A 27071-nucleotide genomic window follows, 5' to 3' on the forward strand; every position below is an offset into this window, starting at 1 on the left:
TCAGAGACACAGAAATGCCTTATAAAGAAGCATACACCATTATATCCTTGTCATAAATTTACAAACCATTCCTTTTCCCCAAAAACGATTTTCAAATCATAATTTGAAAACACTGCACATGAGGAAATGACTTAAAATGTCCTTAAGACACATGAAAGTGTTTTTTGATTGCCTTTCCAGCATGGTTGGGTCACTTTTAACATGGCTATTTAACACAAACATTCAAAATCTAAATTTGCCATGCACAGGTGGGAGCATATTTACAAGCAATTTGCGCCACAGAGAAAGGTCTTACATTAAAATGGGAAAAATAACATCAGAGACAGTCAATTGCCTTATAAAAAAGCATACACCATTATGTCCTTGTTATTAATTTTAAAAACAATTCCTTTTCCCCAAAAACGATTTTCAAATCATAATTTCAAAACACTGCACATGGGAAAATTACTTTAAATGTCCTTAAGACACATAAAAGCGTTTTTTGATTGCCTTTGCAGCATGTTTGTATGACTTTTAACATGGCTATGTAACACAAACATTCAAAATCTAAATTTGCCATGCACAGGTGGGAGCATATTTACAAGCAATTTGCGCCACAGAGAAAGGTCTTACATTAAAATGGGAAAAATAACATCAGAGACAGTCAATTGCCTTATAAAAAAGCATACACCATTATGTCCTTGTTATTAATTTTAAAAACAATTCCTTTTCCCCAAAAACGATTTTCAAATCATAATTTCAAAACACTGCACATGGGAAAATTACTTTAAATGTCCTTAAGACACATAAAAGCGTTTTTTGATTGCCTTTGCAGCATGTTTGTATGACTTTTAACATGGCTATGTAACACAAACATTCAAAATCTAAATTTGCCATGCACAGGTGGGAGCATATTTACAAGCAATTTGCGCCACAGAGAAAGGTCTTACATTAAAATGGGAAAAATAACATGAGAGACAGTCAATTGCCTTATAAAAAAGCATACACCATTATGTCCTTGTTATTAATTTTAAAAACAATTCCTTTTCCCCAAAAACGATTTTCAAATCATAATTTCAAAACACTGCACATGGGAAAATTACTTTAAATGTCCTTAAGACACATAAAAGCGTTTTTTGATTGCCTTTGCAGCATGTTTGTATGACTTTTAACATGGCTATGTAACACAAACATTCAAAATCTAAATTTACCATGCACAGGTGGGAGCATATTTACAAGCAATTTGCGCCACAGAGAAAGGTCTTACATTAAAATGGGAAAAATAACATCAGAGACATTCAATTGCATTATAAAGAAGCATACACCATTATGTCCTTGTCAGAAATATTATAACCATTCATCTTCCTCAAAAACGATTCTCAAGTCATAATTTGAAAAGACTCCACAGCTCCTATGCAGAAAAACACCCTGTCAGTACTAGTACTTCACATTTTCTCCAATTACATTTTCTCAAAGAAACAAAATCTATTTGTAAAACACTTGAGACAAAGCAACATTTGAAAAACACAACTTTCTTCATAATTTTCTCCTTAAAGCACACTATTCTCTATCTAAATTAAAGAAATATTTTCTCACCTTAGCAAATACTTTGAGTTTGAAAACGGTCTCAGAAACACACCAATTTGTCTTCAGCAGAGCAAAAGGTATGCACTCCAGAGTCTGCAGCTATCAAAAGCACAGAAATGCTGTAATTCTTCACACATATCTCTCATGTCACCCAATCAAAACTCTTCCCTCACTTTTTTTCAAATGAAAACCCTTCCCCCCTCTGCCATTTCATGCCTTTTCTGCATAGCAACCACCTCTTGCAAGACCTCTGGTGTTTGCAAGTTCACACAACAATGTTGCAATTGAACTCTGAACTCTCAGTGCACCTGCGTATCCACTGCAATCTTTCATTTAATGATTATTTATTGACCATTCAAAATACATCTTTCAAAGAACTCACCCATGCACCCTAACTTTCTGTTTTCAGCAATCAAAATCCACCAATCACTGTTACTGCTTCATTAACACAGAAACTCCACAGTTTTTTTCATTTTAAACTCTCATTTTTTCAACTGCCATTTCATTGCCACACTTCATCTGACTGCAGCAGAACCTTCTCTCACCATGTTTTCTGTCTGGATTGTTGGACATAGTTATATCCACTGGGCTCACAGGTATGCTGAGAACAGAAAATTACCTAACCTCAATTTACAAGATGTGGAAATTAAGTGGTTTGGCCACAGAGGATTAAAATGTCACCAATTGATACCATTGGTGAAAACCTTTATGCATTTGCCCAAACCTGACCTGTTAATTGTGCACTGTGGAGGTAATGATTTGGGCACTTTGACTGGGGTAGGTCTGGAAATGCTTTTAAAGGACACCTTTGAGCAATTGATGGCACTTTTTCCTCAGACTGCCTTGGTATATTCAAATATATGCCAAAGACAGAAATGGAGGTGGTCAAACCAATTTTGTCCACAAATTGAGAAGTCGAGGAAGCATGTAAACAAATCTGTTTCAGCTTACATGAGAGACCATGGAATGGGCCAACAATAACTTGCGTTACTACATGCAAGATATCTACAGAGGAGATGGAGTTCACTTCTCAGATGAGGGCAACAGAATTTTCATTCTGAATTTAAGAATGTGCATTGGTACCTACTTATAAGTACCTAAATGTACCATAAACCCAAAAGCTCTTCTCAGAGCTACCCTACATCTGATCACTCACAATTATTATTTTACTCTAACTTTTTTCACTAATTTTCAACAAAGTACGCTCCCCGGGGCGCTACCCGGTACGCGAACCGGGAGCTAACCTCGCGAAATTTTTTAAAAAAATGTTTTTTTTCGCACATATAAGCCTCCTCAGCCATCCTCACAAAACCTAGGGGGTCAAGATAAGTCTACCGTGCCCCCTTCTACCCATTCTGAACATTATTTGCCCTCCATTTTGTATCTTAATTCGACTGAAACACAAAATGGTGGACTCCCGTAACGCTTAAGGTTCGCGGACCGGGCGCTACCCACGCAAAAAAAACAAAAAAAAATTATTTTTTTTTGCCCCGCGGGGCCCTTTCAAAACCTCCACATTAAACCTAGGGGGTCAGGGAGGATCTACTATGCCCCCTTATGGTTATTTCCCCCTTTGTTTTGGCCTCCTCTTGTCTCTCAATCCTACCGAGAGACAAGATGGCGGCCGCTACAGACTGTTTGGAATGTTGACAGATGCCGGAGAACCAATCAGCTTCGCTTCACAAAGCTCCGTTGCGCGAAAAGTCCGCGAAGCGCTGCCCGGTCCGCTGTTACAGATATATATCTTTTTTAAACGTTAATTTCTCAAAATCCACTGGAGCACATATATTGAGACCTACAAAAGGCACATCGGGCTACCAGTCCCTACAATTTTGCCAAGTTTCGTGCAAATCCATTCAGCCGTTCGGGCTAAAAGTGAGGCCAACCGCCCTATGGAAAACTCAATGTTAAAAACACGTTTTGGGACCCCCCTTTTTTCTCGGCCCCCCCTTGACGAACCCCCCCCAAATTTTCAGGGGCTGCTCGGAAACAAAATGTTCCATTTTCCTGAAAATTTCAGCCAATTCCGTCCACAAACGCCAAAGTTATTAGACATAGAATTTTCAAAAATCCCATAGAGAAAAAATCCTAACTATATATACCTACTGGCGACCGCCAGTAGGTAATATATATATATATATATATATATATATATATATATATATATATATATATATATATATATATATATATATATATATATATATATATATATATATATATATATATATATATATATATATATATATATATATATATATATATATATATATATATATATATATATATATATATATATATATATATATATATATATATATATATATATATATATATATATATATATATATATATATATATATATATATATATATATATATATATATATATATATATATATATATATATATATATATATATATATATATATATATATATATATATATATATATATATATATATATAACAAACGAAGAAGCACCAGACTTGGAGAGCCCTACGCCAAGTGTTAATGTTCATTTCATGCCAGGCAGTCCCGCTGTCACTCACTTCAAGTTCAGAGATTAATAAGCCAGCATTTCCTAACGCGTTTCAAGCGTCCATGCGCCCTTGATCACAGGTGTTGGCCGATGGCCGATGCTGCTCACACCCATCGGCCAACACCTGTGAACAAGGGCGCATGGACGCTTGAAACGCGTTAGGAAATGCTGGCTAATTAATCTCTGAACTTGAAGTGAGTGACAGCGGGACTGCCTGGCATGAAATGAACATTAACACTTGGCGTAGGGCTCTCCAAGTCTGGTGCTTCTTCGTTTGTCATATAATTGCGGCCTGCCGGGGTCGCGGAGGTGCCCCACCGCTGACTAGCGGGTCCAGCGTGGTGATTACAGACGCAGATGGAGCCTTGTGTTTTCCTGCCGAAGGGATAATCACAGCCCTGCAGCCACTCGTAACAGGTACAGAAACCCACTGTGGTATTGAATTTGATGGAGTGACGGCGGCCACAGGTACACACCTTGTCAATAGACTTCATATCCCAGCATGCACTATGCTGACACGCCCAGCTGGGCGGGACTATTTAGGGATGTTTGAAGGCGTATTGCTGCTCACACCCATCGGCCAACACCTGTGAACAAGGGCGCATGGACGCTTGAAACGCGTTAGGAAATGCTGGCTAATTAATCTCTGAACTTGAAGTGAGTGACAGCGGGACTGCCTGGCATGAAATGAACATTAACACTTGGCGTAGGGCTCTCCAAGTCTGGTGCTTCTTCGTTTGTTATATATATATATATATATATATATATATATATATATATATATATATATATATATATATATATATATACACAGCCTGAAAACACCATATTAGGCTCCAAAACTGCCATTATTGCATGTACCATATTTACATTTGACCAGATAACGACATATAAGTCACCATATATGATATATGTAAAGAAGAAAACTGCCCTGAGTTTCTTTCAAACACACAACCTTTTTTTTCAAAGGTAAAAACAGGCAGATCATAGAGGCAGGTTTAGCCTAGACAGGCTGCAAAGAAAACAATTGGAGAATTGGCGCCATGCCTTTAAGACCTCCAGGAACCCCCAGGCTCCCATCATGCACCACAGGTGACAGTTAGGTCAGTTCTTTTTTCCGGCTCCTTCTGTGAGGATCCTGGAGCATTGAGATCGCCAGTTGGTGATATTTTATCACTTTTTTCTGGTAGAAATATAATTTTTTTGACTTTACTCGACGTCTTTAGTTCTGACTAATTCAACAATTTTTTCTGACTTTTGCCTATTTTTTCCAGTCAAAATGCCGGCCTTATTTAATAAGTGCCCCGCCTGTGGTAAAAAGATGGCCAAGTCAGACCCTCATTCGGTCTGTATTGCTTATTTGCCTTCATCCCACAAGCCAGACCAATGTTACCACTGCAGCAAGTTTTCCAAGAGCACCCTTAGAGAGAGGGAGAAGATCAAGCTGCATTCCCTACATGAGAGAGGAGAAACAATGGGTGGGCGAGAAGAGCATCATTCCAGAAAGCCCTCTTCTCATCCTAAAGAGCGCAAAGAAAGAGGTGAAAAAATAGGGCATCGGTCTCTTTCTCCGTCGAGGGACAGATCATCCTCCAAGGTACCTCTGTGCTCAGAGTCGGCGTCGAACTCGCCGTCGAGAAGTCCGTCGAAGTCCATCGACGTCAAAACATCCTTCGCCGTCGAAGCATCCTTCGTTGTCGAGACATCCCTCGCTGTCGAGTCAAAGTGAGAAGAGACAGAGGATGAGGTAGTCATCCACGCGTAGGCGGTCCAAGTCTGGCTCGCCTACGACGTCAAGAGGTCGGGACTTGACGTCGACCCATCGAAGCCGAAGTTCCCCGCCGAAAGGCTCTGGCTCTGGACCGACGTTGAGATCTCTGTCGACGTCGAGAGGTCCAATGGCATCAACGTCGAGCCGAACACCAAGGGCTTCGACGCCGAAGACACCCAGCCATTCGACATCGAGACACATGCCATCGACGTCGTTGCCGAAAAGATCGACGTCGAGGAGATCGACGTCGAGATGAAAGAAAAGACCTTCAGGATCTAGGTGGTCAAGATTCAGGTCGACGTCGAGGAGGTCGCCGTTGAGGAGATCTAAATCGGCTTCTCCTCAAGCGAAGAGACCTAGGGCGAAGTCGAAGGACCGTTCGACTCGTGACGCCCCGGTGGTGACTTCAGGGAGTGCTTCTTCCTCCCTAGGGCTTCAGATCGTGCAAGTATCTCCAGAGCCCTCACCAGTACCGTCTCCAGCCTGGCCAACCAATATCTCGCCAAGATGGCTAGGAGATATTAGAGAATGGAAGATCCGCAGAATTAACCTACCACGGTCTTCTTCAAGATCAAGGTCACCTTTGATTCAGTCAGTGCATTCTTCGGGGAGACGCGAGCGTACCACGCCGAGAACGTCCCCTTCGGTGAGGAGGCGATCATCACGCCCTCCTAGGAGTAGAGCATCACGCCACCGATCTTCTAGAAGACGAAGCTATAGGTCTTCCACAGGGTCGTCTGATTCCAAGGCGGACTATTCTCCGACACTTTCCTGATCTCCTCCAAGCAGAATATCACCCATCGATGATGTTCTAACCTTTAATGAGGTTCTCTGCCGTGGGGCTGCTAAACTCCACATTGAAATGCCAGTCTCTACCACCAAGACATTGGTGATATTTGTAACCCTGCACCAAAAGTCTTCCTCGAGACCTTTGCTTCCTCTAGTGCCTGGATTGCTGGAGCCAGCTTTACACAAGTTTCTCACCCCAGGAGCGGTGGGGGCAGTACCATCTAGGATAACAAAGAAATATAAGGCTCCTGATAATAATCCCTTCTTTTTGAGTGCTGACCCTCCACCGGACTCTGTTATTGTGTCGGTGGCACGAAAGAATCAGACCGTGGCAGCATCATCTTCTGTGCCCTCCGATAAAAACAGTAAGGCTATGGACTCGGTAGGGAAAAGAATGTGCACTACATCTGCTTCCTACATGAAAATAGCCAGCGCCTCGGCCCTGCTGGGTCGACATGATCGCTCATTATGGGACTCCCTGTCACGCTTCACGGAGAAGCTCCCAAAAGAGGACAACCAAGACTTCCTTGAATTCCTGCATGAAGGTGGTCTAGTAGCCAATCAAGTGATCAGTGCAGCGGCGGCTGCTTCAGATCTAGCTGCACATGGCTATTCGCATGAGATTTGTGCTAGACGCTCAGCTTGGCTGAGACTGACGGGACTGAAACCTGAAGCACAGCATCGGATTCTTAATCTTCCTTTCAATGGATCATCACTCTTCGGATCTCATGCCCATGATGAAATGTCTCGAATGAAAACCAAGCTTGATACAGTTAAAGCTGTGGGTCTCGAGAAAAGGAAGGACTTCAGGCGACGGTACCGTCCTTTCGACCGACGACAAAACCAACAGAGGGTTCAAACCCCTTAATGGTCCTCGCAACAAAATCAAGGAAGGTCACAGTTCTCCCAGCGTCGTCCTGGTAGAGGAAGAGGTGGCAATTCAAGACAGTCCACACCTGCTGCCAAGCAACAGCAACAAAAGAAGTGAGTGCTTGCTTCCCCTATCTCGGTTACCCACTCCGGTGGGGGTAAGTGTACATTTTTACCTGGAAGAGTGGACAAAAATCACACTAGACAGGTGGGTGCTGAATATTGTAAAGAATGGGTATACCATCAAATTCAAGTCCCCTCCGCCTTCCATTCCTCCTCAAAAGACTGTCACCCATCGTATAAATCTCTTTAGGGAAGAGGTGTCTGCTCTACTCCTAAAGAACACAATTGAGGAGGTCCCATGGCAAGAACGTCAGCAAGGGATCTACTCCCGATATTTTTTAGTCCCAAAGAAAGGTCCAAACAAGGAGTTCAGGCCTATACTAGATCTCAGACGTCTCAACAAATTCATTCTCATAGAAAAGTTCATAATGCTGGCATTACATCAATTAATACCGCTTCTGCATCAAGGGGACTGGATGTGTTCCATAGATCTTCAAGATGCCTATTTCCACATACCAATCTCTCCAAAGCATCGGAAGTTCCTACGGTTTCGCATCCAATCAAACCACTTCCAATTCACGGTCCTGCCTTTTGGGCTGAAGTCTGCTCTTCACACTTTCTCAAAGTGCATGGCAGTAGTAGCGGCTTTCTTGAGGAAACTGCACATATCCCTCTACCCTTACCTAGACGACTGGCTTCTGAAAAGTGCGTCTGCCACTCTTCTGCAACAACATATCACGCACTGTATTCATCAGTTGCATCGGCTCGGTGTGCACTAAAAGTCCATCCTCAATCCAACACAGAGGATACACTATCTAGGCGCAACTCTGGACTCAGTCAACGCAAGAGCGTATCCTTCGGAGGAGAGACTATCATCCATTCTCCTCAAGTGTCAAACTCTCTTGAAGACGCCTACGGCCAGGCAGATCTCCGCCCTACTGGGGTCTAGGGCCTCATGCATTTTTCTAGTTCCAAACGCCAGGCTTCACATGAGACCTCTGCAGCAGACTCTGGAGGATCACGGGTCCCAAATCTCCAATCGCTGGGAGGACAGGTTATCAATACCTCTGTCAGTCCGACTCTCCATCAGATGGTGGATGTGACGGATTCATCTCATCGTGGGAGTCACTTTTCAAGAGGACATGCCTCAACACACTCTGGTGACGGATGCATCTCTTCAGGGATGGGGCGCTCATATGGGATCATTACAGAGCCAAGGAATGTGGTCAGAGAAAGAGCAACTATACCACATAAACATGCTGGAACTCAGAGCTGTACATCTAGCTCTCAAAGTGTTCTTTCCGTCAATTGCATCGACCTCTCTGCTTGTTCAGGTGGACAACATGACCTGAACAAGCAGGGCCGAACAAGATCCAGACCCCTGTCTCTGGAGGCACAGGCAATCTGGAAATGGCTTCTGGCATGAAATATGAGAATATCTGCAGTTCACTTGCCGGGTGTCCTCAATGTTCAAGCAGACGACCTAAGCAGGCACTTCGCAGAAGCACACATCTGAAAGAAACAGGTTAGTATTAGATTCCTTACCTTAGAATATCCCCAGGCGTCAGTCTGGATCCGGAAACTTTTGCATAGCAGTACCCCTGCGCGTCGGTAGGCGTCGTCTGCAGGCGTCCCCTGCGGCTCCGCGTCCGTCGTTGGCGTCGTGCGCCGTGATGACGTCGCTGGAGTATATAGACGCCGCCTCCGCGCGCTGACGTCAGTTCTTTTTTTTTTTTCGCGCCAGTTAGCGCAGATCCGAGAAGTGCAGTACTCCGGTCTTTTGAACAAAGTTATTTTTGAGAATCCTTGATTCTTCTTACGGTGCCGGTAGGATGCCCGGTTTTAAGAACTGTGACGACTGTGACCGCACGATGTCGGTCACGGATCATCACCGACTCTGCCTCCGGTGCCTGGGCCCCGACCACGCCGTGGACGACTGTGTCGACTGCCGGGCCCTGACGAGTAAAGCTAGGCGGGAGCGGTCCCGCAAGCTACTCGAGCTGCGGGTGTCGGCCCCGCGTCAAGAGCGGTCCCGGTCCGGCCGGAGGTCGAGGGAGCGGTCGAGGGAGCGGTCGCGGAGCCGCCACGAGCGCTCCAGAAGTCGTCACCATTCCTCTGGTTCCTCAGGTAGGAAACACAAGAAGTCGGGGCGTCGTCATCGTACCCCCGACTCCCCCCCGACGCGGCCGGGGGTTCGGGTGGCCCCACCCCCGCGGCTCCGCGTAAGGCGCCGGCGCGGCCTGCTCCATACCCTACGGTCCCTGGGCAAGGCGCGACGCCCGGGGAGATAGAGGAGTTCCTCATGGCCATGAGGGCACTGTCTCCTCCGACGGGGCCTACGGCGCCTTCGGGCCCTGTGCTTCCGTCCGGGGGCCCTAGCGGTTCGGGTGCTCCTGCCTCGACGCCGTCGGTTGCTCCGGCCCCGGCGCCGCCGACGGCTCCGACCCCGGCGCCGCAGAGACCCTCAGGGTCGACGCCGACTGGTCTACCGGCCTCTCCGGCGCCGATTCCATCGGGGTTGCCCCCGACGCTGCCCCCGCGCTGCACCGGTGCTCCGGCGCCGGCTCCGGGCAGCGCCGGCCCCACACCCTCTCCGACTCCGGACGCGGAGTCGGACCGGCGTCGCCCGACGCCGAGTCCGACGCTGATGGGGCCTGTGGTCCCCGGGGAGCCGGTCTACATTGTTGATTCCGAATATGTAGATTACGGAGAGGGTTGGGAGGGGTCTGAGGACCCTCTGTCACGCGAGTGTCAGTACAATGTGGACTGGACAGGTGATTTGGGTGACGCCAGTGGTCTGGACGACTCTCCTAACCCTGGCTTTGTCTCGCCTCCTACCGTGGCTTCGGAGGAGGGGACTGCTTATTCAGTGGTGCTGATGAGGGATGCCAAGGCCTTACACCTTGAGCTCCCCGTCGCGGCCGTGAGGCCTAACATCCTCACTGAGGTCTTCAAACCGCAGTCATGCCCACAGGAGCCACTGCTGCCGTTCAACGAAGCCTTGTCTGACGTTCTTTTGGGCACGTGGTCCAGGCCCACTTCAGGTTCGCCTGTTGATAGGAACGTGGCCAGACGCCACCGTCCGTGTAAGGATGACCCCAAGTTCCTGTCCACCCATCCCACCCCTGAGAGTCTGGTGATCCAGGCCTCGACTTCCCAGACCGCATTCCCGTCGGCCCCGCCCGACCGGGAATCCAAGAGGTACGACCAGTATGGAAAAAAGGTCTTCTCGTCCCTGAGTTTGGGACTGCGGTCTTGCAACACCGCATGCCTCTTGGGCCGCTACTCCCACTCTCTGTGGGATACGGTCGCGGACCTGCTGCCAGAATGCCCGCAGGAGGTACGGGCAAAGCTCGGCAAGGCTATGATTGAAGGCCGAGACGCAGCAAAATACTCCATCAGGTGTGGTCTTGATACGACCGACTCGCTGGGCAGAGCGATGTCCACGACGGTGGCGATTCGTCGCCACGCCTGGCTGAGGTCCGCCAACTTTTCGGCAGATGTCCAGAATGCCTTGATGGACATGCCGTCCAATGGCAGTCGCCTGTTTGGCGACAAAGCGGACCACGCGCTGGAGCGCTTCAAGGACTCCAGGGTCACGGCCAAGTCCTTGGGTCTCTCGACCCAGCGCCAGCAAACGGGTTAGTTTCGCTCCTTTCGTGGCCAAGGAAGGGGCGGTCCCACACGTGCTGCCAGCCACGCGCCGCAAAACATTTCTCAACGCGGTGGCGGCCGTGGAATCCGCCGTGGAGGCGGTCGGGGACAACGGCGAGGTCAGACCACACCTCCCCCCGCAGCATCGGCCTCCAAATCCTCCTAGTCCGTGCTTTCAGGCCCATGTGACGCCAGTGGGTGGCAGGGTTCGCCATCACCACTCCCGCTGGCGCGCAATCACATCGGACAGGTGGGTGCTGCAGCTCGTCCGAAGGGGCTACTCCCTCCCCTTCGAGACCACTCCTCCGGCCATGCCACCGCAGAACCACCGTGTGTCGGGGGACCACTTGACACTTCTGCAGGAGGAAGTTACGGCCCTCTTCGCCAAGGGGGCCGTCGAGCACGTTCCTGGGCCAGAAGTAGGGCGTGGTTGCTATTCCCACTACTTTCTGGTACCCAAGAAGGACAAAGGGGGCCTACGTCCTATCTTGGATCTACGGAACGTCAACGGCTTCCTCCGGAAGGAGAAGTTCGAGATGTTGACTTTGGCTCAGGTCTTGGCTGCTCTAGACCCGCTAGACTGGATGGTAGCGTTGGACTTGCAGGATGCGTATTTTCACATCCCCGTCCTGCCGGCCCACCGGCGTTACCTGCGGTTCACGGTAGGCCACGAGCACTTTCAGTTTATCGTGCTCCCATTCGGCCTTACCAGCGCCCCACGGGTGTTCACACAGGTGATGGCGGTGGTCGCAGCCCATCTGCGCCGGTTGGGGGTTTCAGTCTTCCCCTACCTGGACGACTGGTTGTTGAAGGCGGGCTCGCCCCAGACAGTCGTCCACCACCTTCAGATGACGGCAGACCTCCTGCACGAGCTGGGGTTTTCCATCAATGTGCCGAAATCACACCTGTGTCCCTCTCAAAAGCTCCTTTTCATCGGAGCGGTTCTCGACTCGGCGCAGTTTCGGGTTTATCCTCCCGAACGGCGAGTCCGGGATATACAGGCTTTGATTCCCATCTTTCAGCCGTTATCCCGGGTTTCGGTCAGGTTGACGCTGCGGCTGCTGGGGCTGATGGCTTCCTGCATCCTTCTGGTGCATCACGCCCGGTGGCGGATGCGGGCTCTGCAGTGGGACCTGAAGTTTCAGTGGGCCCAGCATCAGGGCAACTTGTCCGACCATGTCTTGATCTCGGAGGGCACTGCGAGACAACTGCAGTGGTGGCTTACGGACCGCGATTGGGTCAGAGGCAGATCACTCTCCCTTCCCCAACCGGAGCACGTGGTTGTGACGGACGCGTCCCTCCAGGGCTGGGGAGGCCACTTGGGAGAGGCGGAGATCAGAGGCATCTGGTCTCCGGCGGAGTCCCGGCTCCATATAAACCTGTTGGAGCTGCGGGCGATCCGTCTAGCACTGAAGGCATTCCTCCCCTTTGTCAACGGGAGTGTAGTGCAGGTGTTCACGGACAACACCACCGCCATGTGGTACTGCAACAAGCAGGGCGGAGTGGGGTCGTGGACCCTTTGCCAGGAGGCTCTGCGTCTCTGGCAATGGCTGGAACGTCAGAGCGTGACTCTGACGGTTCAACACCTGGCAGGTTCTCTGAACGCCAAGGCGGACGAACTCAGCCGTCGGTGCTCGGTGGATCACGACTGGCGTCTGAACTCGGACGTGGCGCAAGGCCTCTTTCTGAAATGGGGAGAGCCTTGGTTAGATCTATTCGCCACAGAAGAGAACGCGCAATGTCATCAGTTCTGCGCGTTGGAGTTTCCAAGACGGCACTCGCACAGCGACGCCTTTCGGCGCGCGTGGAGTTGCGGTCTATTGTACGCCTTTCCGCCTATACCACTTCTGCCCAGAGTGCTGAAGAAGATCAGGCGCGACCGGGCCCAAGTTATCCTTGTGGCTCCGGACTGGCCTCGAAGGTACTGGTATCCCGAGCTACTCAGCATGTCAGTCGGTCCCTCGATCCGCCTGCCCCTTCGGGAGGACCTTCTGTCGCAGCAGCAGGGGACGGTCCTCCACCCGAACCCGTCCAGTCTCCACCTCCATGCGTGGAGATTGAGCGGCGACAGTTGAGGCCATTTGACTTGCCTCCTGAAGTTTGTGATGTGATTCTGGCAGCCAGGCGTCCCTCCACAAAGTCGGTATACGCCTGCCGGTGGAACAGATTTGTGGCATGGTGCACAGCAAAGGCTGTGGACCCTCTTTCTGCCCCTCTTTCCGAGGTTCTCCTCTTTCTTCTCTCTCTTGCCCAGCAGGGCTCTGCTCTGGGCACTATCAAGGGCTACCTTTCTGCCCTTTCGGCCTTTCTAAGGCTGCCTGATCAACCTTCTTTGTTCAAGTCCCCTATTGTAACGAGATTCTTGAAAGGCATCACGCACATGTATCCACCTGTTCCGTTTGTGATGCCTCAGTGGGACTTGAACCTGGTTCTGACCTTCTTGATGTGTGCTCCCTTTGAGCCACTTCATTCCTGTCCTCTCCGTCTCCTGACTTTAAAGACGGCCTTCCTGGTTGCCATCACCTCTGCCAGGAGAGTGAGTGAGCTCCAGGCTCTTTCTGTCAAACCTCCTTTCATGTCCATTCATCCAGACAAGGTGGTTCTGAGAACTAGACCTTCTTTCCTGCCCAAAGTAGTCTCTGCTTTTCACATCGGGCAGTCCATCACCTTACCCTCCTTCTTCCCGCCTCCGCATCCTTCAAAGGATGAAGAGCGGCTCCATCGTCTGGACCCAAAACGTGCGCTTTCATTTTATACGGATCGCACTCGCCAGTTCCGGGTGGATGACCAACTGTTTGTTGGCTACCTGGGTGCGAAGAAGGGACGGGCGGTGCATAAGCGGACCATCTCTCCGTGGGTCGTCCTGTGCATCAAAGCGTGCTACTCTTTGGCTCGGAAGGAGCCTCCTGTTGGGCTGAGGGCCCATTCCACTCGGGCCACGGCGGCTACTACTGCCCTGGGCCGGGGAGTCCCCTTGCAGGACATTTGTCAGGCGGCTACGTGGGCCTCGCTGCAGACGTTTGCAAGGCACTACTGCCTGGACAGTCAAGTCCGGAGGGATGGCTTCTTTGGCCGTTCTGTCCTCCAGGACTTTCTGGTGTAAGCTGTATTGGTTCGCAGACCCACCACCGGGATTGGTATTGCTGGGGTATCTATTCTAAGGTAAGGAATCTAATACTAACCTGTTTCTTTCAGATGAACAAGTTACTTACCTTCGGTAACGATATATCTGTAAGAAACAGTAGTTAGTATTAGATTCCTTACCGCCCCACCCATCCTCCCCGTTCTGCGAACTGATACATAGGGTTAAGGTCATCCCCTTCAGGGCCCTAGTTTCGCATGGCACCAGTGTTGGTTCTTACATGGCTCTGCGTGTTCTGGCGCGGAAAAGCTGTGTGCAAAGAACTGACGTCAGCGCGCGGAGGCGGCGTCTATATACTCCAGCGACGTCATCACGGCGCACGTTGCCAACGGCGGACGCGGAGCCGCAGGGGACGCCTGCAGACGACGCCTACCGACGCGCAGGGGTACTGCTACGCAAAAGTTTCCGGATCCAGACTGACGCCTGGGGATATTCTAAGGTAAGGAATCTAATACTAACTACTGTTTCTTACAGATATATCGTTACCGAAGGTAAGTAACATGTTCAACTGGGTGCTAAAACAATAAGTGGTACAAGACATCTTCCACAACTGGGGAACACCAGACATCGATCTTTTTGCGGACGCCGAAAAACGCAAAATGCAGCGTCTTTGCCTCCAGGTACCCGCAACCAGGGTCCAAGGGGAATGCTCTGTGGATAGACTGGTCAGAGACATTACTCTACGCTTTTCCACCGATTCCACTCATTCCCTTGGTGATCAGGAAGTTGTACAAAGCCATGACAGATATGATCCTGGTTGCTCCAGATTGGCCTCACCATTGGTGGTATCCGGACCTTCTACACCTGTCCAAAGTACCACACAGGAGGCTGCCATGTCATCCGGATCTGCTGACAAGGGCGAGCGACAAGGTGTTCCACCCCAACCTGCCGTCCCTGAGGTTAGCAGCATGGCTCCTGAGTTCATCCAATACAGACATTTAGGCCTCTCACAGGACTGCATGCATATTTTAAAGGAGGCTAGGAGAGCTTCTACAAGAAAGTCTTATGCTTTTAAGTGGAAGTGTTTTTTCATGTGGTGTACTGCTGACGGTCATGACCTTATTCGAGGTCAAGAACAGGTACTGTTGTCATACTTACTGTCTTTGGCCAAGGCAGGTTTACAGTATTCCTCCATAAAAGTTCACCTGGCAGCGATAACAGCATATAGAAAGTCTCCCACTCAGGCTTCTTTCTTTCAAATGCCAGTTGTTAAGGATTTCCTGGTGGTTCTCAAGAAAGTCTACCCCCCTGTTTGGGCTCCTTCTCCTCCCTGAAGGGCTAAATGTGGTCCTATCTAAATTAATCGGCCCCCCATTGGTGCCCATTCATAAGGCTTCCCTGCAACACCGGTCATGGAAGACTGCTTTTCTCGTGGCAATCACTTCTGCACGCAGGGTAAGTGAGATACAGGCCTTATGCTCTACAGAGCCTTATCTCGTTTTTCATGCGAATAGAGTGGTGTTATGTACTCACCCGAGGTTCCTCCCTACGGTGGTCTCGGATTTTCACATTAACCAGTCAGTCACTCTTCCCACTTTTTTTGCCAATCCGGACACTCTTTCTGAGAGAGCTCTGCACTCTTTAGATTTAAAATGAGTGTTGAAATTCTACCTTGATAAAACAGAGTGTACAAAAGTCTGACCAACTGTTTGTGAATTATGGTCAGTTGAATACAGGTTTTCGTGCCTCTAAAAGGTCTATTTCTAGATGGATAGTGTCATGCATTTTGTTAACTTAGCAGTTGGCACAAAAGCAGCTCCCGGGCAAGCCGAGAGCACATTCTACAAGAGGCAAAGCTGCTACAATAGCAATGCTTAGGAATGTACCAATTCATGAAATTTGTAAGGCAGCCACATGGCGTTTGGTTCATACCTTCGCACGCCATTACTGCCTTGATTCTGACACTCGGGCGGATGCTCAGTTTGGCCAAGCATCCCTGAGAAATTTGTTTGGGTAATATCTGTTGGTAAAATGTTTTGGTACGCTGATATTTCCAGTGTATGGGGATGGGCTTGCTAATCTATTCAGTGCTTATGACTATTGATGAGTATCCCCTGGAAGAGAAGGATAAGTTACTTACCTGTAATCCTAGTTCTCATCCAGGGGTATACTCAACAAACTCATAAGCAACCCTCCCGCCTCCCCGGACGAATACCAGACCTATATATGTACCTGTTACCCATGCTGTGATTACACTGTTATACGCCGACCAAAAGAACTGACCTGTCACCTGTGGTGCATGATGGGAGCCTGGGGGTTCCTGGAGGTCTTAAAGGCACGGCAACAATTTTCCAGTTGTTTTCTATGCAGCCTGTCTAGGCTAAACCTGCCTCTATGATCCTACCTGTTTTTACCTTTGAAAATAAAGGCTGTGTGTTTCAAAGAAACTCAGGGCAGTTTTCTTCTTTTTATATATCATATATGGTGACTTATATGTCTTTATTTGGTCACATGTAAAAGTTTTACATGCAATAATGTTAGTTTTGGAGCCTAATATGGTGTTTTCAGGGTGCATATGTATCTGCATATTATCTATATATATATATATGGGTATTTACGTGTATATATATATATATATATATATATATATATATTACCTACTGGCGGTCGCCAGTAGGTATATATAGTTAGGATTTTTTCTCTATGGGTTTTTTGAAAATTCTATGTCTAATAACTTTGGCATTTGTGGACGGAATTGGCTGAAATATTCAGGAAAATGGCACATTTTGTTTCTGAGCAGCCCTTGAAAATTTGGGGGGGGGTCGTCAAGGGGGGGCTGAGAAAAAAGGGGGGTCCCAAAACGTGTTTTTAACATTGAGTTTTCCATAGGGCGGTTGGCCTCACTTTTAGCCCGAACGGCTGAATGGATTTGCACGAAACTTGGCAAAATTGTAGGGACTGGTAGCCCGATGTGCCTTTTGTAGGTCTCAATATATGTGCTACAGTGGATTTTGAGAAATTAACGTTTAAAAAAAGATATATATCTGTAACAGCGGACCGGGCAGCGCTCCAGGACGCGTACTTTTCGCGCAACGGAGCTTTGTGAAGCGAAGCTGATTGGTTCTCCGGCGTCTGTCAACATTCCAAACAGTCCGTAGCGGCCGCCATCTTGTCTCTCGGTAGGATCGAGAGACAAGAGGAGGCCAAAGCGAAGGGGCAAATGACCATAAGGGGGAATAGTAGATCCTCGCTGACCCCCTACGTTTGATGTGGAGGTTTTAACCCCTTAATTGCTGCCGTCGGCCAACGGTCGTCACGGCCACTACCTCCCCAGTGCTGCGCACGACCGTTGGACGTCCATTCAGCACTAGTTCCAATGGACAGCGCAGCACTGGGGAGGTTTATTTACAAGCTCTAAAGGGGTTAAAAGGGCCCCGCGGGGCAAAAAAAAAAATAATAATAATAATCGAACGGCTGAATGGATTTGCACGAAACTTGGCAAAATATTAGGGACTGGTAGCCCGATGTGCCTTTGCTAGGTCTCAATATATGTGCTCCAGTGGATTTTGAGAAATTAACGTTCAAAAAAAGATATATATCTGTAACAGCGCTCCGCTTCGCGTACTTTTCGCGTTACGGAGCTTTGCGAAGCTGATTGGTTCTCCGGCGTCTGTCAACATTCCAAACAGTCCGTAGCGGCCGCCATCTTGTCTCTCGGTAGGATTGAGAGACAAGAGGAGGCCAAAGCGAAGGGGGAAATGACCATAAGGGGGCATAGTAGATCCTTCCTGACCTCTTAGGTTTGATGTACCATTTTGCCAAGTTTGGTGTAATTCCGTTCAGCCATTCAGGCTGTAGACGTATGTAAATGTCCTATGGAAAATTGCATGGGGAAAACACATTTGAAAGTGTTGAAATTTAGAACCAATTAAAATGTTACTTTGGTTTTGTATTTGTGTGTGATGAAAGTTAATTGGTTATGTATATATTTCAAATGAGAGGAAACCACAGCCATTTTGTGATACTACTGTCTGAGGTACATTTGTGAGGAATTTTTGGTGGTGAATTTCTGGTGTTTGATTTACACAGTACTAACACTTCTCCTACTTTTAAAAAGGTGAGTTGTTAATTTGTAAGGGGAACTATGTTGTACACTTGAAGATAATTTGAAAAATGTTTTCTGTTATTTATTTGCAGTCCTTCTGTTATACTAAATACTTGATAAAGTTAGTTTTATATTATGTATTACTAAAAACGATAAATGAAAGTGATTATTTTTTTCTGCAATTTACAGCAAGCAATTTCAAAATAAAATGGCTCACAATGAAGAGACCGTGGCAATTTCTTTTGAATTGTCCACTACATTGATTGAAATTGAGAGCACCAATAATTAAATATTGTCACAAGGAGGAGATGACTTGTATGATTCCATTAGATTGATTGAAATGGACAGCACCAATAATGAAATATTGGCACAAGGAGATGACTTGAATGATTCCACTACATTGATTGAAATTGAGAGCACCAATAATGAAATATTGTCACAAGGAGGAGATGACTTGTATGATTCCATTAGATTGATTGAAATGGACAGCACCAATAATGAAATATTGTCACAAGGAGGAGATGACTTGAATGATTCCACTACATTGATTGAAATTGAGAGCACCAATAATGAAATATTGTCACGAGGAGATGACTTGAATGATTCCACTACATTGAATGAAATTGACAGCACCAATAATGAAATATTGTCACAAGGAGGAGATGACTTGAATGATTTTTTTGATCAATCTCTTGATGGCGAATTTATCGAATGTTTGGAGACCATAGAGTTACAAGAATCATCATTGCAGACTTTTCATGAGGACATTGCTGATGAGGACATGTTACTAGTTCTTTCAAATTTAGAAAATTCTGAAGAATACATTTATATTTAGAAATCAAAAATTGTTTGAGACATTCATTTTTATTTTTAATTTATGAGGTTGTAGCGAAGTGATTGTAGTATAAAATGAGACTTATAGTATAGAGTGCAACATTTTTATGTTACATGGTAAGTTTACTCATATTTACTTCCCTTCTGCCACTATATTATCTCCAATGTGTATTTGACATCTCTTCTTCATCTCCGGCCTCCTTTCTCTCACTGTGTCTCCGATGCATCTTATCGCTGCTATTTTGTGTAATTACAGAAGAGAGTAAAATAAAATAGTTCGGAACGTGAAAAGGGGGCAAAGTAGAGTACTCCTCACCCCCTAGGCCTTTTTAGGCGGTCCCTAAAGGATCAGTTTCTGCTTTCCTGAGAGATTATGGTATGAGTTCCATATACCACAATAACTTGCATTACAACATGCAAGATATCTATCTCCTTTTGGAGATATTCGCGCTAAGCGCGAATATCTCCAAAAAGTAACACCTGCCCTGAGCAGTTCTTAGCCATGTTATCCAATGGGAGGTGGATAACATGGCTAAGAGCATTAGCTCGGTAATGCATGAATATCGCTGAGTTTTTAGCGATATTGATGCATTGCGGCCGTTTATTATCGCATTTGCGATAAACCTTGATAATAGCAAGGTTTATCTTCGATAATTTCTGACGATGCTTAGCGGTAAAAAATTCGTTGGTAAGCATCGTTAGCGATAAATATCGCTTAACTTTGGTAATATGCCCCAACGTCTGTTAACGTTCGATTCGAAGGAAATGAGGAAGTGTTGAAAAACATTGTTTGCGCCATCTTGCCTTTTTTGAAATGCCACACTTTTGTGGTGCACGGCAGCCATTTTAGATGTCTTGACCAGACCCACTCTCTGCACGCTGTCGATTCGTAGCATGGCTCCTCACCCTCGCAAGCATCTTCCCCAGTCACTGGTCACCCCCGCTCTGTCTTATGCATGGGCAATAAACCTCCCCCCATCTGCGCTGCTCTTCCCTGAAAATCACACTCTGTGCCCGCCCGACACCTCCCTTTCGCCCTATTCACTACCGCACCCTCTGACACTCCTCTTCCTCTGTGTCCGATTGTCCAGGCTATCAGCTAGCCCTGCAGATGTAGTTTATGGCCCCAGCTGTAAAGAATCACCCCTCTTCAAAGAAGTTATAGTAGATCAAGGCCCACACCCGATGAGATCCGTCACACCACACGCGTTCCTACTATCTGAAAACCATCCTGTATTGTGATTGGGGAGGGGACCGAGCCTGAAGCGGAAGATTCCAGGAATGACTCTTGGTACATCAAAGTTTTTACAATTATGTGTCACATTAAAAATATGTAGCACTCCAACAAAGTAGTAGGAATATAAAACTTTAATAACATATAAATATATACAACAAAACAAAAAGAGTAAAAACATTTAAACAACGAAGAGACCGTGGCAATTTCTTTTGAATTATCCAATAGATTTATTGAAATTGACAGCACCAATAATGAAATATTCTTGTCAGTAGCGGTCTGTTGTGCGAATAGTTACAAGGCAGCAGAACGCGCTGAAATCTAGATGGCACGAAAGTGATGTCTAGTAAGTTGCCGCCCAGCAAATAACGGCGTGGGGCGCCGCGGGGGGAGTGAGTCCAGTAGGCACCACAGCTATTCTTACCGGCATCGCAGAATTACTGCTGGGGACAATGCCTGTGCTGTAGCAGGGTCACAGCAGAAACAAAAAGGATTTTGTTGAAGATGTTGTTGGTTTTAAATTTGAAAACAGTTCTGGTGTCAACTGCTATGCTAATGTAGTGGTTAATGTTTTGTTTTCTCTAGAAAATGTAAAAGAGGGGGAGGCAGTCCAAAGTTCCGTTAAAAGGGCAAAGGAAAGGATCGGTGGTTTGAACTATCAGTGAAAAAGGGGAGGGGGTGCAACAATTTTTCCTACCGGGTCACACTGTGCTTTCACCGGAACTGAGGTCTGCAGGATTCTAGTAATTCAAAGTGAGGCTGGCGCCAGCATGGGAGCGCCGACGTCCCGCGGATACAGTTTCGTCACTCCACGGGCGATCATGGCAGTCATTCCCCATCGGGGGTCGGAGACTCCCGCGGCTCCTCTAGAATCTTCAAGGTCGTGGAGGACTACGGTGGTGGAGTCAAGCAGTGACCGGGCCATTTCTTTATGCTGGGCCCGCTCTTGCCAGGTCGACCGCCATTTTGAGAGTTCGGTAGCTACTGGCGATCGCGGGGTCAAATGAGCGGACGGGCTCCACTCTGCCGGGCGAGACGTTGCAGCATGGCCACAGTGGAAGAACCCTTTTCCGGGCGCCTGGAGCGCTGAGGGTGCAGCTGGGAAGCCTCCACCTGGGGAGGCGGGAGAGGCCTGTTCGCACCGTCTCTCCCTCCCAGTGCACCCCACGGCGTCTCGCTTGAGATTTGTTATGGCCGGACCAGGCGATGAGGACGAGGGGTGGGGGGGGGGTCGGAGGCATGTGCAAGAAATCCCCCCCCAGTGTTGTCGCAGCAATTATTCAAGAAAGAAGAAGTGTCCCGTCCGTCTTCGGGCCGGGCTTCCGGTAGATGTCGGCCGGACGCCCCTGGCTCTGGCCCCATGAACGGGTTTCTTGGTTTATCGGCTGCAGCCGGATCCCGTCGTCCTCGGCCCCCCGACCGTTGGTGGCCGGACCGGAAGAGCATGTGGCGGGAGTACCTGCAACTCTCAAGGGCCACCGCGGCCGGACTGGGAGAGAGACGGGAGGGTCGAAGAGACATTCCCCCCCCCCTGCAACTGTTCAGCGTTGTAAAGGCAATCCCCTGGCCGGGTCCCGCTGGCCTCTCCTCTGGCTACACCCTACGTTAGGATCTCCTGGCCGAGGCGTGGCAGCAGGACCTGCCTTATATGGGCTGCTCCCGGCTGGGCATAGCCGCAACCCTGCCCCACCTTGGAAGTTTCCAGAGTGGGGGCGGATGTTCTACTGACTTGCATTTTCCCTAGTCTATCGATTTTTTTGACGTGGCAGGCGGTGGGACAGCGAGGGGTGATTTGGTTTCTCTTACTGTTTTTCTGGTCTCTCACCACTGGCATATTTTAACGTTTTCTTGTTTCTAGGACATTAATAGGTTTTATCATTACGTTATGTTATCGTTTCTTTGTTCGTTGTTTAATAAAAGTTCATGTTCATCAGTGGCCTACTGATTTTCGTTTTCCTATCTTTTCTTTCCAGGTTGTTTCATGCTAAAGTTTCTGTTAACAGGATACAGTGATCACTTCGTTATTATTGCATATGTCCTTTTCACTAGGGGTGCTCTCTGGTCGGGCCAGATAACGTATCTCTAGTAAATGGTCCGGGTGAAACAGGTGCATCAATCAGTGGGGAGTAGATAGGCATGACAGATTACAACGGGGGAGAAAGGTCCGCATTACGTACCCTTTCACTACTTGCAAAGATTTTCCTACGTTTATTTGCAAACAGGGAATACCTCCAAAAAGAACTAATTCCCAAACAGTCAATGTTCGGACAATCAATCGATCAATGAGGAATGAAATAGGTACGACGTGTTAAAGGCTTGCGTTACCTACCCTTCACTATCTGCAAAGGGAGAGAGAATATTCCTATTCTTCCTCGTTTGCAGGCAGAGAAGATCCTTAAGAGAACCAACTTCGAACAATTCAATGCTCGATTGAAACAATCAACAAGGGGTACTGTGAACACAAATTAACGCCGCTTATGTACATACGCATTGCTATTTTCAACAGGTTGTTCCTAATGTTTCTATTTTAGCGAGGTCAAAAAGAGATCCCATTAGTGGCCTACTGATTTTGTTCGATTCCTTTTGTTTTTTTACACGATTTTTCGCTATCTGCAAAGACTAAACAGAGTATTGCGACTCTGTGCTTGTTTGTAAATAGAGAATGAACCAAACAGAACAATCAATCAAATGGAGAGAGAAGCAGGCACGACGGATTACAAAGGGGGCAAAGGGCTGCGTTAACTACCCTTCACTATCTGCAAAGAGAGAGTACTCCTAATAGAAATGAGGGGTGGGGGGCAGCATTCAAAGCAGATCAGTGTGCATAAACACGAAAATGTTTTTACTTACCACGTACTTGACATTCGACAGCTTATGATATTTGCTATTAAAAAACCATTGAAATTCACTGAAAAAACCATAGGTTATAGACCATATATAGTTAGGAATTAGCATTTACAAAACCTTGAAAATTCACTGAAAAAACCATAGGTTATAGACCATATATAGTTAGGAATTAGCATTTACAAAACCTTGAAAATTCACTGCAAAAACCATAGGTTAGAGACCATATATAGTTAGCTGGACATTTTATTGACATAAAACCAATGAAATTCCATATATAGTTAGTTGCACTAACTATATATCGCGCACCCGCAATCCACTGCTGATGATGTCACATATTACATCATTCATGACATGGTCAGTGACATCACTGATGACATCACTGATGACATCTCAGTGCGTATGACTTTGATGAGGATACCCCTGGAAGAGAACTAGGATTACAGGTAAGTAACTTACCCTTATTGATTCTTCTGTTTGTTTTGTTCTTTGTAAACTGAAAATAAAACATTTAAAAGTATGAGGGCTGCTGTGCTTTTTGAATTAATGTACTCGTAGCAGAAGTGGTAAAGACATGATTTGTTTTTTTGTTACATGTGGCAGATCCCCATACCTGCAGATGATTTCCGCTCTATCAACCATTCCAGTTACTCCAATGTAATAAACGATGAAACAATAGATATTTGGCGGCGAAAAGTAGCAGAATACAGCGGCTCCAATTCAATCAAGTAGGTCTACTGTATATTCCCAGTCTTTCCGCAGGGATTTCCCTTCAATGCAGTGCCCTCTTAAAACCAGATCTCTTCTTAAAAGCTGCACTACTAATTTCATATTGACCCTCTTTTCTCCTGACAATCTTTTTTCCTCTAGTATCTCTACCATATTTTTTCTTAATTGCAGGTACTCACCTTTTTCCCTCACCTCTCTCTCATCTGTCACAATTTGTGTTTGTTGTCTCTTGATTTTCTGTTTAAAATCCTTTGATTCCATTCCTTCTACTTCCGTCTTTCCCAGTATGCCTTTTTCCATCTCTTAACCCGTCTAATTCTTTTTAGGTTTTTTGTTCCTCCTTTCTTCCCTCCGTCCATCTCAATTTACTTTTTCCTCCAGCCTCTCTCTCTATCTCACTTACCTTATCAGCTATGCCCTTCTGTGTTTCTATCACATTCAGGCTCCTTCCATATCTCAGCTTACTGTGAATTACACCATCTTCTGGCTAATACTCTGTGTTGAAATATGAGCTTAAATTTTGCCAGATGTTTAGGAGAGAATGAGCAACTCTCACAGTCCCAGACCTATCATCCTGTGAGTGCCTCATTGAAAGTTTTTAAATAGGATTTCACCCATAGGTTCAAACCAGAAACTCTTTGCTGTGCTACATCAATTAATTTCTGTCTGTGCCAAGACTTTAGTCACTTCTGGGTCTATTCACAAAGGTAAATTCAGTTGAGAACACAAGTTTACGACCAAATGCACCTTACATGTGTCTCTCTCAAGAATTCATAAAGGGATTGAGTGTGGCAAACTCCGCCACGAGTGCTGAGTTCTCCTTACCTGTAAATACTCTTCTAGGGGTTGGAATGTTGGCATTTCGAAGTGTAGTTAGCCTTGTTAGTTTGTAAATGCCAACAAACAGTTTGAGGACATTCACAAACTCTTTTATCATTCTCCTTTCCAGCTTGGAAAGGTTTGGATATTTGCTCCCACACAGTGCTGGTTTAAATACCCTTTCCATGGTGGTAAGAGGACTGAAATACCACTAGTTTTGGAGGGGTTGTGAAGTAAGAGATTTCTCTGGGGGAAAAGATTTTCCACTTTGTAAAAACAAATTACTAAAACTAAGACAGCTGGTTAGGAAAATTTCACCCAATGCAAAGATTCATAAACATTCTATATAATCAAAGTCACAAATAAATTCAAAGCATATCTAATTAATTTACTTAATTTTTAATTATTTTTACAAAATTCAAAAAACACAGTAAAGGAGGGAATTAATACACATATATACGACGCAAAAAGAAATGTTACATCACAATAATTAAAAATGAGCAAAAAGACACAAATCATAAAAACTTCTTGCATCAATTCCTGTTTAAAATATACAAATGAAACAAACTTCCAACTGGGGACAGCTAAAGTTGTTCCTAATTCATAAAACTAAAAAAAAAACATATATTCACAATGGCAAAAAACGTGGCAAAAACTAATTCTATTCGACGCGCGTTTCGGCGTTTCCACAAACGCCTTCTTCAGGAGCCACAAGTTTATACTGTAATGAATCTTTAAGAAAAAAGAAAGAGGAATATTTTACATTTGCTTTCTAATAATTCTTTTACATTTTATTATAACCATTAAAAAAGACATATATATACATTCCCTCCTACATCAAAGTATTGCTTCAAAAATTACTGCTTACATCACATGCATATATTTGAAACCAAAGAACAGATCTCATTTATTCACATTTTCCTATATTCTCCTAGCTGTCTTCTTTTTAAAAAAAAATAGACTAATTACCTAAGAGAGAAAGAGTTCTCAGCTCATAATGGACTTCTAGAGCAGTTGATAAGCACACCTGGAACCTTACAGTAGAGGGGATGCCAAGTGGTATTTAATATAGAACATGATTAGGGGCCAAAAATTTATATTTATACACAAAGCACTCAATTACCGGTATGTAGATTATTTCACATTACGGATACTAAGTCATCTTTTATTTTTACTTACTTCAAAAAAAGAGATACGACTTCCTATGGTCAGAATACTTCGTATTGAGATAAAGGCACTCCACTTATGATCAGACAGGGAGTGTCAGTATATGTCTGTAATTGTCAAAAAAATACATATTACAACCTATATTAAATTCCCATAGTTTCATGTGCAAGTTTACCTTCCCTATATCTAACGGTACGAGGCTTCTGAACCGAGCCTTAGGGAGTTTCTTTACATTATGAAAAAAGAAGACAGCTAGGAGAATATAGGAAAATGTGAATAAATGAGATCTGTTCTTTGGTTTCAAATATATGCATGTGATGTAAGCAGTAATTTTTGAAGCAATACTTTGATGTAGGAGGGAATGTATATATATGTATTTTTTAATGGTTATAATAAAATGTAAAAGAATTATTAGAAAGCAAATGTAAAATATTCCTCTTTCTTTTTTCTTAGATTCATTACAGTATAAACTTGTGGCTCCTGAAGAAGGCGTTTGTGGAAACGCCGAAACGCGCGTCGAATAGAATTAGTTTTTGCCACGTTTTTCGCCATTGTGAATATATGTTTTTTTTTTTTTAATTTTATGAATTAGGAACAACTTTAGCTGTCCCCAGTTGGAAGTTTGTTTCATTTGTATATTTTAAACAGGAATTGATGCAAGAAGTTTTTATGATTTGTGTCTTTTTGCTCATTTTTAATTATTGTGATGTAACATTTCTTTTTGCGTCGTATATATGTGTATTAATTCCCTCCTTTACTGTGTTTTTTGAATTTTGTAAAAATAATTAAAAATTAAGTAAATTAATTAGATATGCTTTGAATTTATTTGTGACTTTGATTATATAGAATGTTTATGAATCTTTGCATTGGGTGAAATTTTCCTAACCAGCTGTCTTAGTTTTAGTAATTTGTTTTTACAAAGTGTTTATCCCTGTCGTCTGGAATTTCTATTTCCAAATCAGGGGGTCCTTGCTATTTGCACTAAAAATGGAAAAGATTTTCCA

The 27071-nt window shown here is 45.7% G+C and overlaps 1 protein-coding gene across 3 annotated transcripts in view; it reads left to right on the plus strand.

Annotated features, from left to right (window-relative positions):
• The window catches only part of HERC3 (HECT and RLD domain containing E3 ubiquitin protein ligase 3), a 604132-nt gene that overhangs the window by 301313 nt on the left and 275748 nt on the right, over window positions 1–27071 (plus strand). For 2 of the 3 annotated variants that reach the window (XM_078676105.1, XM_078676106.1), the window contains exon 11: window positions 23956–24080. In XM_078676105.1, the coding sequence (XP_078532231.1) occupies window positions 23956–24080 (125 nt within the window). Of the gene's footprint in view, window positions 1–23955; window positions 24081–26520; window positions 26873–27071 lie in introns of those variants that run through there. The other variant, XM_078676108.1, reaches the window with a different exon arrangement.

The sequence above is a fragment of the Lissotriton helveticus genome, chromosome 2_1 (genome assembly GCF_964261635.1).
Source record: "Lissotriton helveticus chromosome 2_1, aLisHel1.1, whole genome shotgun sequence".
Taxonomy (NCBI): Eukaryota; Metazoa; Chordata; class Amphibia; order Caudata; family Salamandridae; genus Lissotriton; species Lissotriton helveticus.